This window comes from Pelmatolapia mariae, linkage group LG6, assembly GCF_036321145.2.
Source record: "Pelmatolapia mariae isolate MD_Pm_ZW linkage group LG6, Pm_UMD_F_2, whole genome shotgun sequence".
NCBI lineage: Eukaryota > Metazoa > Chordata > Actinopteri > Cichliformes > Cichlidae > Pelmatolapia > Pelmatolapia mariae.
The window spans coordinates 4325200-4340028 of record NC_086232.1 but is presented as its reverse complement, the minus strand read 5'-3'; the positions used below and the strand labels follow the sequence as shown (position 1 = coordinate 4340028).

At 39.9% G+C, this 14829-nt stretch overlaps 1 protein-coding gene across 2 annotated transcripts in view; it reads left to right on the top strand.

Annotated features, from left to right (window-relative positions):
- The window catches only part of ttbk1a (tau tubulin kinase 1a), a 54332-nt gene extending 40493 nt beyond the window's left edge, over nt 1-13839 (top strand). For both annotated transcript variants that reach the window (XM_063475667.1, XM_063475668.1), the window contains 2 exons: nt 10971-12379; nt 12485-13839. In XM_063475667.1, the coding sequence (XP_063331737.1) occupies nt 10971-12379; nt 12485-12896 (1821 nt within the window). In that variant the 3' untranslated portion in view covers nt 12897-13839. The remainder of the gene's footprint in view (nt 1-10970; nt 12380-12484) is intronic.
- The last annotated feature ends 990 nt before the right edge of the window (nt 13840-14829 follow it).

Below are 14829 nucleotides of genomic sequence, written 5' to 3'. Positions count from 1 at the left end.
GAAAAGAAGAAAAATGCTCAAGATGGGGAATATTTTCCATGCAATAAACTCTAACAAGCCTCTACAAACCTGATGTTGCACATGCCACAGATCTGGCAGACTCATGTGAATAATGTGAAACTGAATACATCCTTCTTGCTTCTATGAAGAAGAGGAGTGTGAAACAGAGTGGGGCTGCAAACAGACTGTTAAGCTTTACAGTATCTGTGCATTTATTTATTTCAATTATTTTCTGCTAAAACGAAAGTGTGATTATCAACAAGTGCAGGTTATCCCACCAAGGTTTTGCACCAAGACTTCACAGTGTCGCAAAACATCTTCGCCATCACTCAACCAGTGATATAAACATCTCACTCTGCTTCTGCTTCATTAAACTCTGTGTGTGAAGAGAGAGGGGTATGTGATAAAAGTCTTTCTCAAGGTGTGAAAAGGAATTCAGCATTAACCTCTAATTACACCTACACCTGACACCAAAGAAGTACGGTGTCCCTAAAAGACAAATATTTCACAAAAAATAATAGTTACTAAATAAATTGAAACTAATTAGTTAAAGAAACCAACACACACTGGCATGTCATAAATGAATTAACACCATAACAAATTTACAAATGTATGAAATCACTTTTTTTTTTTACATTAATTTATATACAAATTAACAACTACCACTACATAGTAAACACATTTACAATAAAGACAATATTCTACCTAAGAAAATAAAAAGATTCCTTTTCAAAACAAGCAAAAATCACGAAAAAGACCAAAAAAAGGTTGTTTTTTCTTGAATGGATTTATTATTTATAGTTTATAGTCTTATTTATAGTTTTAATACGCTAAAGAGTTTATTTGAAAGAAATCATTTTCTGAACTGTTTTCTTTGAGATTAAGGGCCACCTCTTAACTGGAAAATGTATAGGGCTGAAGAAGGCTGCCAGATAGGACCTAACAAAGTTAAAGCCTGTTTTATGACATTTTTAAATTTAACTTTTGCACTTTTTTCTAATGACTTCTCATTAGTATCAGACGACTGTAAAAGAAGTGAACTTACATTTGGAACATTTAAAATTACATGTCAGTTTGTGAAGTGTTTGCTGGAGCTCTTGTTTGACTCTCCTTTGATACATATTTTGAGGTGATCGGGATCCATTCAAGTACACAAATGCTGACAAATTGAGCTAAACAGAATGTGCTTGGATGTATTGTTCCATCAAAAGAATCGTGCACGTTAGTTGTACAGAATCTTGTTTTGCACAACATATCTGTGATTTGCTTTTATCTTTTTTCTTTTTCTGTTTAGTATAATTTGAGCACACTCACTGAGGTAGCAGATTTCCATGGAATGCATCCAGCATTGCTATTTGCATTTGTGTGCTTGTGTGGAATGAGTTTGGGGCATTCACAACAGTGCCAGTCAGTGAGCCCATTATTGAGATATTTTAACATCTATTTTTCATAACATCATGATCCTTTTGAATTCATTCAAACAGATTCATTCAAATTCTTAAATGTTTTAAATTCTACATTTAAATTTGTAAACTTGTTTGAGTTTGAGTTAAATCCAGGTCTTCCAGAGGATGCAGTCAATCCTGTTATATTTATTGTTAGTTTAAAATATATTCAAAAAGACTTATTTTATGTATTGTATGTTGGGTTTCTGTTGGAAGTACTGATGTAAATAGACACATAGATAGATATCACACCAACACCTAAGGTTACTTGGCGAACTGCCTGAAGGGGTATACCAGAGAGATAGAACCCTGAGAATAAACTGGATGTTCTCTACTGAACCATCCAAGGTATACTCTTAGTGACAGGGGAACAATATGGGAACAGCCCCACCAAGTCTGGAGACACAGCAAAACAGGAAGATCAGATGGGAGACGAATGCAACAAATAATAAAATCCTTAGTCGTTAGTGGTTCTAAGAGCAGGCCACAGCGAACTTGAACAATTTCCAGTAACTATCACAGTGGCAGACATCCAAGAAAGAGTCTCAGGCATGAAGAGCTGGACAGTACTAGGCCCTGACACTTACTGGCTGAAGAAGCTAATTGCATGCCACGAGCGCCTGGCAACACAAATTAAGTTGCTGTTTATGGATGAGACATACCCAGAATGGCTAGCCGGACAGTCCTGATCCCCAAGTACATCCAACTACCGACCAATAACCTGCCTTACGGAAACTCTTGTCAGGTATCATAGCAGCTAAGATGGACAGGCACATGGCTCAGTATATGAGCGAGGCCCAGAAAGAAATTGGAAGAAACACCACTGCTGCAGAACACCAGCTTCTGCTTGATAGAGCAGCCACTCAAGTCACTTAAGACCAGACTGACCAACCTGTGCACCGCCTATGACAATACCTGACACATGGATCCTGGAAGCCGAGAAATGTATAAGGTCAACAGGACCCTAAGAGCCTTTATCAGGAATTCAATGGGGATGTGGCAAACAACACTAGAGGACAACTTCAATCCAATTACACAAGCCACTATTAAGTGTGGTATTTACCAAGGAGGTGCTCTGTCCCACTGTTATTCTGCATAGGTATGAAACCAGCCAGATCATTAACAAGACTGGCTTCGCATACCTACTAAAGAATCAAGCAATGTCATCAAGCCACATGCCAGGAGTGAATTAGACCTTGATTCGCTGATCCACGCCAACATCAGAATGTCATAGTCGAATGGTAGCAAAGAGAGGAAGAGTAAATGGTGAATGGACTGGTTCTTATATAGCGCTTTTCTACTCTATCTGTGCACTCAATGCGCTTTACACAACTTGCCTCATTCACCCATTCACACAAGCAGTTTTTTCCTTGCTATTTCTAAGTGCTTTCTGTCTAACATTCACACAGCAGGCGGCATTGCAGACATTGAGGATAGGTGCAAGTACCTTGCAATCCCACCTGAACCACGAAGAGGCCCCAGGAAAGCTGCAGGCACCAAATACCTGCAGAGATTAAGAGAAGCTGAATGAGAAGAACAAGATCCAAGCAATCAATACCACCACTCTGCCAGTTGTAAAATACCCTGCTGGGATAATAAGCCATAACCATACATTGAGGGTTTCACCAGAAGTCCAGCACGCCAAGACTGTACAATAAGCAGAAGAAAGGAGACCAAGGAGTACATCAGGAAGATGGTCACAACTGAGAAATCCAATGGCTGGACAAAGCTGGACTGAGCATAGGCACTAATCATGGCAGTGCAGGAACAAGCTCTAAGATCGATAGAGGCTGAGGTCTACAACACCAGGCAAGACCCCAGGTGCAGGCTGTGTAGGGATGCCCCTGAGACAATCAGGCACATTACAGCAGGGTGGAAAATGCTAGCAGGCAGGGCATACATGGAATATCGTAACTAGGGGTATAATGACCAATCTAAGATCCTGTGGGATTTCCAGATACAGACGGCCAAACTGCTTATGGCTAACCAACTGGACATAGTAGTGGACACGCAGAGGAAGAAGGTCATAGTGATTAATGTAACTTTACCAAGTCAAAGTGAGAAATATCAATGGCTAAGAGAGGAGCAAGAGGAAATGTGGTCCTGTGGTAACTGGAGTGCTTAGGGCATTTACCCCTAAACTGGGTGAGTGGTTCAGATCCCAGGAATGGAATCAGAGATCTCTGTCTTGAAAAGTGCAGTCCTAGGAACAGCAAAGATACTGTGCAGGACTCTCAAGTTCCCAGGCCTCTGGTAGAGGACCCAAGCTTGAAGCATAAAAGACTGTCTGCAGGCCAGCTGCGCTTTTTTGATTTTTTGCACCTAATATCACATAATAGATCCAGTAGAGCAGAATAAGGGATTTTTCTTTTTAAAAATGCAAAGGTCCACTTTATCTTTTAAACAAACATGATGAAACGTAACATTATCAGTTACATTATAAGGTCAGTGCCAGGGTGTCAGTGCCAGGTATGATTGACGAAGAGGTGCTTTTTGTTGGGAAATTGAAATGGTTCAACGCTGGAAAGATAACCAGAGATAAAAAGAGAGAATACAAAGTAAATGGTTTTTCATTTTGGAGAACTTGTTGGAAAAACTCTTATCTCTATAAACAAAAGAATTTGTGAGCAATGGAAAAGATCTTTGAAACAGAATATTTCAAAATATTTATATTTGTTTTCTGTTTATAGTTTGAGTAGCATTCAGTTTCAGCCAGGTCTGCAAGCAATAAGTGACAATAATGTAACTTTTTATTTGCTTTTTAACCATCACAAATATCAGTTATCCAGATATCTGCTGGCTTTTGCCAGAAGCTCAGAAATATTGGTCTTCTCAATGTGTCTGTGTAGGTTTTCAGTCATCTGGGTCATGGTAGTCTAAAGAGCTTGGAAAGAAAGCAAGTGGAAGTCTTAAAGTTTCAAGAAGATATTTCACCTCTCATCCAAGAAGGTTTTTGAGTTCTAAATTAAAACGGTTTAGGGTCCTAAGAATTTTAAACCCTATTTGGGGTACCCTAAGAAGCTAACTGACCAACCACATGAACCAAGATGTGAAAAAACATGGAGGGTTTCAGGAGGAAAGACATACAGTATATATGTCTTTCCTCCTGAAACCCTCCACTTTATTCATGTCATGGCTTATATAATATAGTCTGTTGTATGCTGCTGTTAAAAATTTTCTCTTTAGTCTTAAATATACATAACATTAGATAAGATGGCCATGCTGTGCAATGAAAGACATGCTCGGGCAATGTCAGGGCTACAAAGGGCTACGTTAACTAAATACGCACCACTTGCGCTTTTATTTAGCTTCTATTTGAGGCATTATCTCTGTGCCGACAGTTATTCAGATCCAGCCTGATGGTAAGACTGAGTTTGTTTTCATGCTGCTTCACACTGAGTTCAGGACACCCTGTATATTTTATATTACCATAGCATTACAACATAAACACTTTGAGAATGTATGAAGGGGACTAGCTGCTAACTTTGAACTTTATTTTGCATGCAAGCAAAATGATTCAACTACCACACAGGATTGTCACTAGTACAATCCTGTATCACCATTAAGGTAATGCTACATTTGGTTCCAAACAGGGAGTAGAAATATGTCAGTGTGCTTATTCTACTAAAAACACCTCAAGTCTAAAAGAGTGATCTGCAACAGGTGTCATCTTGTACCAAAACTGTTTGCCAACTGTGTCCATTCTTTGCATGAGATCTGCTATCTGAACAACATGCATTGCCAACTGTAAAAAAACAGCACTGTACAGTAATCATGTATACAGCTCTGACTAAAAGAAGTCTGGGATTGTTCTGTAAATAATTCACATCTACATGAGATACTCACGGATCAGACAAGTCTTTTTGATTTGAGTGTTTTTGAGTGATTATGTGAAAATATATTTTAGGTGTTCTCCAGTTAGTGGAGGAACAACCTGCGATTAACCATACATGTATATTATGAGGTTTATAGTTTTTTATTTTGAAAACTCCACATTTTTAAAGTTAGAATTAACTGGAAGAATAACTGTTTCATTACATAAAATTACAGCAGTTGTAAAGCAATTAGTTGATTGAGTAAAACATATTAAAACTGTTAAGGTCTACCATAGAAAATATGGCATGATTCACAAAAAATTATAAAATAAATAAAGAGATATGTCTTTCCAGATATACATACATACGTTTGCATATTTAATGTCTTCCTGATATTCTTTAAGGACTAACAAAAAAATGTGAATATACATAGAGAGAGGTATATACTGGTGTCCAATTGGTATATTTCAGCACTATGCCACTTTCATACATTTGTTGACACAGTTAGCCTAGCTTGGTACAAAAGCTAGAAGCATGGGGATACTGCAAGATAAGTTCCTGCATGTGTCTCCTAGCTACCTTAGGATGGTGTGTAGCTGGAGGAGATTGCTTGCTGTTGCCAGTTGAAGATAATCAATCGTGCAATTGCCTTGGACACTTGCAGACTGTTGCAGTTGGCCGTAGTTGGCAAGAAAGGAAGGATTTTGTTAACTGCTTGCTCACTGCTAGTGAAACTGTGAAATTCCAACCAAACACGAAACAGTAACTGTTTGGCTTTGAATTAAAAGTTGGGACTTTTAAAACATTTGTTCTGGAAATAAACCACAATTTTTCCTTTGAAGGTGAACAGTTTAAGTTTTTCATTTGCTTTGCACTTTTTCCAATTTTACTGCAACTGTTCTACTGCTTGGTAGCTAGCTAGCAAGAGTTTGCAGACAAATCTGCATATTCCATGCAAACTATGGGTAACTGCAGCAATCTGAGTTTTTTGGTGCAGAAATTGGTGCTCTTTGTGACCAATTTCAGCTGGTAATAGCCAGCAAACATTCACCAACTGGTTGGTGGAATATGTTTTTTCCCACCTAGCGATCAGAGGGAAAAAAGTCTGCAATAGAATACTATAAACTACTGCTACTAAAATAAATAAATTAATCAATTAATTTAAGTCAGCATTTGAATTAAGAGATTTTCGTTGTTGTAGGAGACAGAAACTGTTCCTATTTTGATGGAGCTAGGCTTACACGTCACCCTTTGCTTCTAGTTTTTGCTCTGAGCTACGCTTCAAGGCACCGATCTTTAATTTGACTATTGCAACAACAGAGCAAAAAAAGAATATTAAATTGTACCTGAATGCTCCTTCATCAGTTTTGTAGTCTCAGCAGATTGTAGATAAGGAAAAGATGACTGAATGCTCACAATATTTGTTCAGTGTAATGATCCGTGAGTGTCTTTCACATGTACAATATATGTAAGCATTTTTTTCTATCACTATATGATTGTACAGCATTGCTTGTATAATTTACAGGTAAAGCATGTATTTTAAACTTTTGTAAATCCAAAAAATAACCCTGTACAGATATATATAGAAATGTAGAAAGCAATTAAGAGAAATCAATTTTCATTTAACCTCTAATAAGCATGATAATAACCGGGGTTCAGTATGTATGTCCAAGCTGTATGTTAAAGATTGAACGAGGGAAACACTTGAAAAATCACCTGAATATCAAACTGTGTGCTATCTAAGGATGAACTCTGCAATGCATTTTTGTGCCTTTTATATCAATTTATGTAATCTAGACAATCTTGAAAAGCTTGTGTTCAACCAAAATGACATTAAAATGGGTTTTGGGAAAAATGTACCAGTTTTTGCTGTCTTTGCTTCTTAGAGAGAGTCCATTACAAGCTTTTAGCTTCCCCATGTATTTTTTTGTTTTGTGATGATCCCAATGTTTTTAGGTGGTGAAAGGCGTGGACTGCATGCACGTCAGTTAAACAGCTGGCCTCTTCTACTACAAAGCTGTTGTAATAGATGCACTGTTTAGCTTAACATTGTGTTGCCGTAATATGTAAAGCCTTCCCTGAAAAAGACATCACCTGTCAGTGTTAATCTTGTTAAAATGAGGTTAACGCCATTACCACATTAACGTGGCAAATCTCCGTTAGCGAGTTAACGTGGGGCTGCACAGTGTTAACGAGCTAACCACGATAACACATTGACGCACGAGGCGATCCGCGTTAACTCGCTAACAGAGATTTGCTGTGTTATGGTGTTAATGTCACTTTAATGAGATTTTAACGAGATTAACGCTGACAGCACTACTTAAGCAATAAGTTATTTTTTTCATTGTGGAAATTTGCTCCATGGCGTCTCGCCATTGCTTCAATTGCAAAGGATCACTTTAAAGCCAGTTTCTTGTAATAACTTTTGTACAGGCATCAGTTTAAACAGGTAAATGTCCTCACCATGAATTACTTCTGCGGGTAGTAGGCCTAGGTACAAAATCTGTGGATCATTTGGTATTTTATAACTTAAGATATCCTCAGGTATTTTGACAATTCCCAGAAAGGTTGAACCTTTTCACATTTCCAAAAAATGTTAGTGATTCGCACTGATATGACTGCAGTCTCCACCATTGCTGTGGGATTCACAACTGTTTACTTGTGATGTGAGGTGTGATTGAAAAAAATCTTGTCAAATTTTTCCAGCCAGATTCTCTCCATTGTCCACAGCAAGTAGAAGTGTGTTGTAACAGGCAGATCATCCCCTGAAAGGTCAATCTTCAGTTCTGATTCCCACTTTGTGTTATCCACAATGAATAATTTCTGTTACATTTTTGGAAGCATTTGTACATTTTTGACACAACCTTTGACGGTAACTTCTTATATGCCACAGTAACCATTTCTATTAACTCAATGCCCTCTTGAGAGACAGAGTTTCTGCTCTCAGTGTCTCAAATGAAGATACCTAAATGAGTCAGAATTATCCTGCTCAAACTCCTCTTTTTGAAGGACTTAAACACTTTCCCGTCTGTTAACGTACATACTGCTGTGATTTCCCCGTCTCTCCATTTCGTGAATGTATTATCCAGTTGACCAGTTCTGAATTCTGGAGAATGTGAGGGCCAAATCAGCATTTTACAATCTCCTTCGATTTTGTATTTGATTACCAGATCCCACCAGACCTTTAATGTTGTTGCAACAATGGGATTTTGGTCCCTGAAATGTGTGTACATTTTGTCTGAGGGCAACTCACTCCATCATTGAGCTCAATATGTTTCCAGTGCATGTCAGCTGGGATATCTGATAATACTCTTTTGGAATAGTCAGTCCTCCTCTTCCCTTTTCTAGTTGGAGAGTTTTCAGTTTTACCCTCGGTTTTTACCCCTTCTAAATAAATCTACTCATTTGTTTGTTCCATTTGGCAAATTGAGCATCAGGGATATGCACTGGTAGTGAAAGGAATAAATACAACAATCTGGGTATTACCTCTATTCTTGAATTGAGATCCATAACTAAGGGTGTCCATTTTGTTAAATCCTTTTGCATTGCATTATTAATCCTACTGTAAATGGTCTCATATAATGTGTTTAGTTAGATTCCTAATATTTTTAATTTTCTGAATCCCATTTAAGTTTGTATTTATGTCTGATAAATGTGTAGTTTATGCACAATATTTGAGTCTTAGAAATATTACATTTTCCTCCAAACTCTTCTAGAATAGTCCAGAGCTTTAAGAATGTATGATCTGGGTTTTAGAGGTATATTATTACATCATCTACGAAGAGACCTACACTTTGTTCTTCCACTGCTAACCGCTTTCAACTCATCACTTTGTCTTACATATTGGGCCAGAGGCTCAATAAATAATGTGAATAGGGAGGGGCTTAAACAGCACCCCTGACGTGTTCCTCTGGAGCAGGGTACTCAAACACCAACCCCTACTTGGACTACACAATTTGGCCCTTGAAGTTATGTTTTTTGTTAGGGAGGATTTGTCCGTTGTTGAGTGCAATGTTAAAATAAGTTATTTTAAAAGCAAAAAATTATTTAATATGAAGGTAACATGAGCAGAGAGTAGAAACATGTTGACGGATTGGCTGTGTTATTTGAGAGAGTTATTTGTAAAGAAAACAGTTTTCACTAGCAGTCAAAAACTAATGTGTACACTTGTGCCTGGCCAGAAAGAGAATAGTAATTTGTTTATTTGGTAGTTCAATGAAATGCTTCAGTTAGTTAAGAGTGAGAAAAAAATTGTGTTCACATTTGCACAAATATTTGTTATACAATATTTGAAATTGAAAAAAACAAACCCCCCCCAAAAACCACTACATTTTTGGTAAATATTTTTGGGTGTTTTCTAGTTTGTTTGTTTGTTCGTTTTTTTTGTACTGCTTGAACACTAAAGTGGCCCTCCAATGAAATGTCAGTGCCAGCTGTGCCATTTAAGGTTGAAACCCCTGCTCTGGAGAGCTCAAAGCTGTCTGTCAAGTTTCCATTTATTTTAATTCTAGCCACTGGCTTATGACACATTGCTTGTATACATCTATTGTATTGATCTACTGTATACACTACTGTAACTCACTGTTTATGTGTCTACACATGTGGAACATCTGCAGGTTGTGCAAAACGCTGCAGCTAGGCTTCTGACCAAGTCCTCTAAATATTCACATGCGACATTGTTGCTATTTCATTTACACTGGCTTCCTATTGAATTTAGAGTCCATTTTAAGATCCTGGTTTTGACTTTTAGAGCTTTGCATGGACTGGCACCAGCTTACATTCCTGATCTTCTATATCCCTATGTCCCTAGCAGGTCACCGAGATCATCTGATCAGGGCTTACTTGCTATGCATCACACTAAGATGAGAACTAAGGGTGACAGAGCTTTTGCCACTGTGGCCCCTAGACTGTGGAACTGTCTCCCTCTGAGCCTAAGAACTGTGGACTGTAGTTGCTTTTAAAAAACAACTGAAAACTCATCTTTTTAGAATTGCTTTTGGTTAATTTTTGCCTGTTTGGCAAGCTGTAAAACTGCCTTCATCCTAACTGTCCAACATCTTTACTCCTGTTGCTGGTGCCGCTCCTCTGTTCTAATGAGTTGAAGAGGCTGTGACGTCACGCGTGGAATAAGAATGGCCTTATATCATCTATATCATTATATCATTTATCTTCACGTCTTTGAAACTCCCTCTGCCTTTCTTTTACTCTCTGCGCTGTCGAGGGTCGGTTCTGTCGCTGGGGGCGGGCCACCCATTGCCATCCCAGTATCTTGTGCAGGCGAGAAACTGCAGCGTCTTCCTCCAACGCCGCTGCTGGTGCCACCGTGTTAAAGCCTCATTTGCGCAGCTTGAGGCTGGCTTCATGTGCGCTACTTTAGAGACAGACTCCGTCCTCCTGTAATTCCTTCAATGAACGAGTTTTTAGTGTCATCACACCGGAAGTTTTTGACATCTGATTTTCTTTTTTCTCATTTATAGGCTGAGACACTTATTGTGACTGTTCTCCGATTCCACCCTGATATTGTTTTAAAGGCTACGTATGTTAATATTAAATAAGCTCCTAATTAGTGCTAGACATTGTGCTCATGCATTGTTAAAACTGCTAAAAATGTTTCACTAGTAAAGGCCTTCTATGATATTTCTGTACAGAGCTGGGTGAAGTCTTTGAGTTGACTCATAGGTAATACAAAATGTTATTGCATTGCTTCTAGGTGTTATCGCCTTCAGAGCAGAGTGGTTTGTCGCCTCCCTCTCCAGACTATCGGACAAAAGGCCAGAGTGATGAGAAAGAGCATTTTCACATCCTTCCTCAGCTGCAGGCCAAGAGGGCTGACTTTCTAACTGTCATGCTGACTGGTACTTTGCCTCAGCGGCGGAGTTTTGCCACACCAGACGAAGACGTTCCAGAAACCCCAGGGCCAAAGGATGACGACGTTACAAAGAGTGAGTCCAACAGTGAGGTGAGTCAGAAGAGTACTGAACGTAGCCAGGATGCTGCGCCTTCAACACTGATGGCTGAGGACCAGAGGGGCCAGAAGGAGCATGCCTCCGCTGCTGATGCAGACCCAGACCTAGAGGATGCATCCAAAACCCTTGTTCTATTCTCCCCAGGAGACACTCGCAAGTCTCCTTCTGGTGGCGATCACGTTCTGGATGGTGAGTTGGCTACACCATGTGCTCTAACATCCCGTAATGACCGCCTTCTAGTTGGGGATGCAATACAGCCTGAACCTTCAGAGACTGGCCGTTTGTCCCCAGCTCTCAGGTCAGACCTGAGGCCTTCCACACCCATTGCTCCTGGTTCACCCCCCTTCACCAAAGTTGAGCGTACTTTCATTCATATTGCCGAGACATCACACCTCAATGTTATGTCTTCCAAGGAGGGTGACCGGGAAGTCTTTCCTATCGTGAATAAATCCGATATAGATGCTGACACCCATAAGAAGGTGGAGGGAGCACCAATGATAGAAGAGTATCCAAAGGACTCAGTGGAAGACCAAACTCAAATAGACAAATACCCCAAAACTGAGAATGGTCCATCTACTGAGCTGGCCCAGTCTTTGGAGCCTGTTCCAGAAGCAATGTCACCAACTGACATACATAAAGATCGGTCACAGGAACTTACAAAACAACCACCACAAAGTGAAGACGCTGCCAAACTTCAGACAGCAGAATCAAAAGTACTCTCTGCCATCAAGCCCAGAATCCGAAGCCGAATTCCAGTGCTCATTTCTATGGAGGAGGATTCAGGCTCAGAGCAGTCCTTATCTCTCTCGGCTCGGGTCCGGCTTCAGCATCGGGCCAGGCAGCTGGATTTGGCCCACCTGCTAGTCCAGAAGCAACACACTCGCTGGATGAGGAGGAGAATGCTCTCTGGTACATCATCATCGCTGTCTTCGGGGGACGATGAGCGTCGAAGGCCGTCGGAAACCCTGTCCACTGCAGGCTCAGAGGAAGACACGCATACATCAGATGAGTCCAGGTGGAGCTCTCGTCTTAAAACAACTGAAGAGCAAGGCTTCAAAGAGTGCAGGAGCAAGATCCCCAGGCCAGTTACCCCCATAAAGCGGTCTTCAGGCAGGCTTGGTAGTGCTGCTCCTACTCCTCGCTTAAATAATGGGTATGATTTAGTTTCTTTGTTATAGTGTACCCACAATAATTTAAGCAGTTTGATACATATTTTTAAAGTAAAATAATTTTTCAAATTTTTATGTTCTCTTCACAGGAATCAGAAAATTGGACTAAGCACTCTAGTTACCCCCCAAAAATTTAGGCCTATTTCTCCTGGGTCCTCCTTGACATGTCCCCGTCCCTCAACTGTCCCTGCTCCATCTGGCAGCCCTCGAATGCCCCTACGAGTCTTGTTTGGAACCAGACGCAGCCTTAGCTCATCCCACTGCAGGACTGACAGTCCCTCCCCTCAGAGAGTATGTCCATCTAGGCAGCCCCTCTCGGTACGAGCCCCAACTGTCCCCATGCTGCCACCCAGGACTACAACCACCATGCGACGCAGCGCCTCGCAAGAAGCCACCACTCAGTCCTCTTCTACCACCATGCCCGCTAGGACCAGGCCAAAAACAGCTAGTACAGCTAAGGGGAAAGCAAATTCTAGAGAGAAGGTGGTCCTTGCTAGATAATACAAAGACGCTTATCTCCAAGAATTTGTGAATAATCAGTCTTTGGACCAGCTATGCCTCAAAGGTTTTCACCTTATTCCATATTAGACTGTGATGCCACATTGACTTCTTTCAGTTCATTTACTATATACATACATACATATTTTTTTTCCAAGGACAGCTTATTGAACTGACTACCTGGGCTTCCATTTATCTTATTGTCATACAGGAGCATTACTGCCATGGTGCTATGGATACGTCTGCTGCTCCCTGGTTAGTCCCTAATGAAACTGCTGTCTGAAGCTGAGAATCCTTATTCCAACAAGTCCAGTTTCAGACACTTTCACCTGATACACCTAATACACTACTCCCGGCTTTCCATGGGTATATTACTCTTGAACTGACAATATCCTGTTTGGTTCACATTGCATGGTAAAGTATATCAGAGAAACATTGAATCTGTAGAGGAAACACAACATGTACAAAAATCCGTACCCCTTGCCTATTGGCTAAAGAAAAAAAAAGATTAAATTGGACTTGTTTGAATACCCTTACTGTGATAATGTGAGACTCCTAACCTATATTCATTATGACTGCGGATAAAGTGAAGAGCTGAACGTGAACATATATCGCTCAAATGCTTGCCTACTCCTTATGGTGTGATAATGGCCATGCTTTAATCATTCTATTATATCTTGGTGTTTTAGTTTGTTTATGCTTTGAATTGTACATAATCGAATCATTTCCCATAAAGACATCTTTATTTTTATCTTGGCAAGCAAAATGTAAATGAAGTCTTTAATCTTTGGTTCCAATTTGTTGGCATTATGCCTGGTTTTTATGCATGAGAAAAACAGGGTTAAGCATGAGAAGAAGTTATACCTGCTTTAATTCTGTTGGCAATACAAGTCTCGACTGTGTATATGGAATCTCTGGGACTGAGGCGTGAAGTAAAGTTTTGATCATGTGGCATAGGGTCTTGTCATTCTTTTCTCCCTGGTATCTGTAACTAACATTCAGAACTGACATATATCCATCACAGTGGCGTGCAATGACTTTAACAGAAAGGCAAACAGAGATGATTTTTGCATAAATTATCAAAAGTAAAAGTAGTTCACCTGCAGAAAAATGTTCCCCATCTGTGTTAAGTGGATTAATGTTATTTTTGCAGAGTTTAAGACTGAGCTCATTTGAAATACTGTTTAATTGAGTAGCATCGATGCTTCCTGTGAGGACCTCTGAAAAAAAAGTGTATTAAAAGATTAGTAAGAAAAATATCAGCTGCATTAAATGGCTTGATCATCATGTGACATAGTCAACTGTTAATACTTGAAGGGAGAATTCAAATATGAATGAAAACTTATCATGGTCAAGCCATTTAATTCAACTGATATTTTTTTGGCAAAACAGTTAAATGTATTACATTCAGATATTCTATTAGATGCAAATCTAAAAGTGCTGCTCAACCTGCACCTGGTCAACATGCGTCTTTTATTAGACTGGAAATGGTTAGAGTCTCCATCATCGTTAAAGTTTTCCTTGCTGATATACTAAAGCTATACTTTTCCACACATTTCCTCTACATCACATATGTTGCCCAAGGTGGTTAGCAAGGGGAAACTCCTTTGTTATCTCTTCCACAGCATGTCTTTTTTCCTGTCTTCCTTAGCTCACCACAACCAGTCGCGGCTAATGACTAATCTCAGAGCAGTGAAAGCAGACCAGTGGCTGCTGGCCGTGCATGTTGATCTCCCATCAGTTTGCAGTCGCAGACAAGCAGCTGTTTTTCAACAGGTTCAGTACTGGACCCCCATGTTGCCTCTCCTCACACAGTGCCAATATTAACACCTCCTCAACCCTCCTCCACACAGAGCTTGGGTGCTCAGAACCCCCCACCTTCCTCTCAAGTTTCCCCTTCCCTGTGACGGCTGACCAAGTGAGGAGACAACTGGAG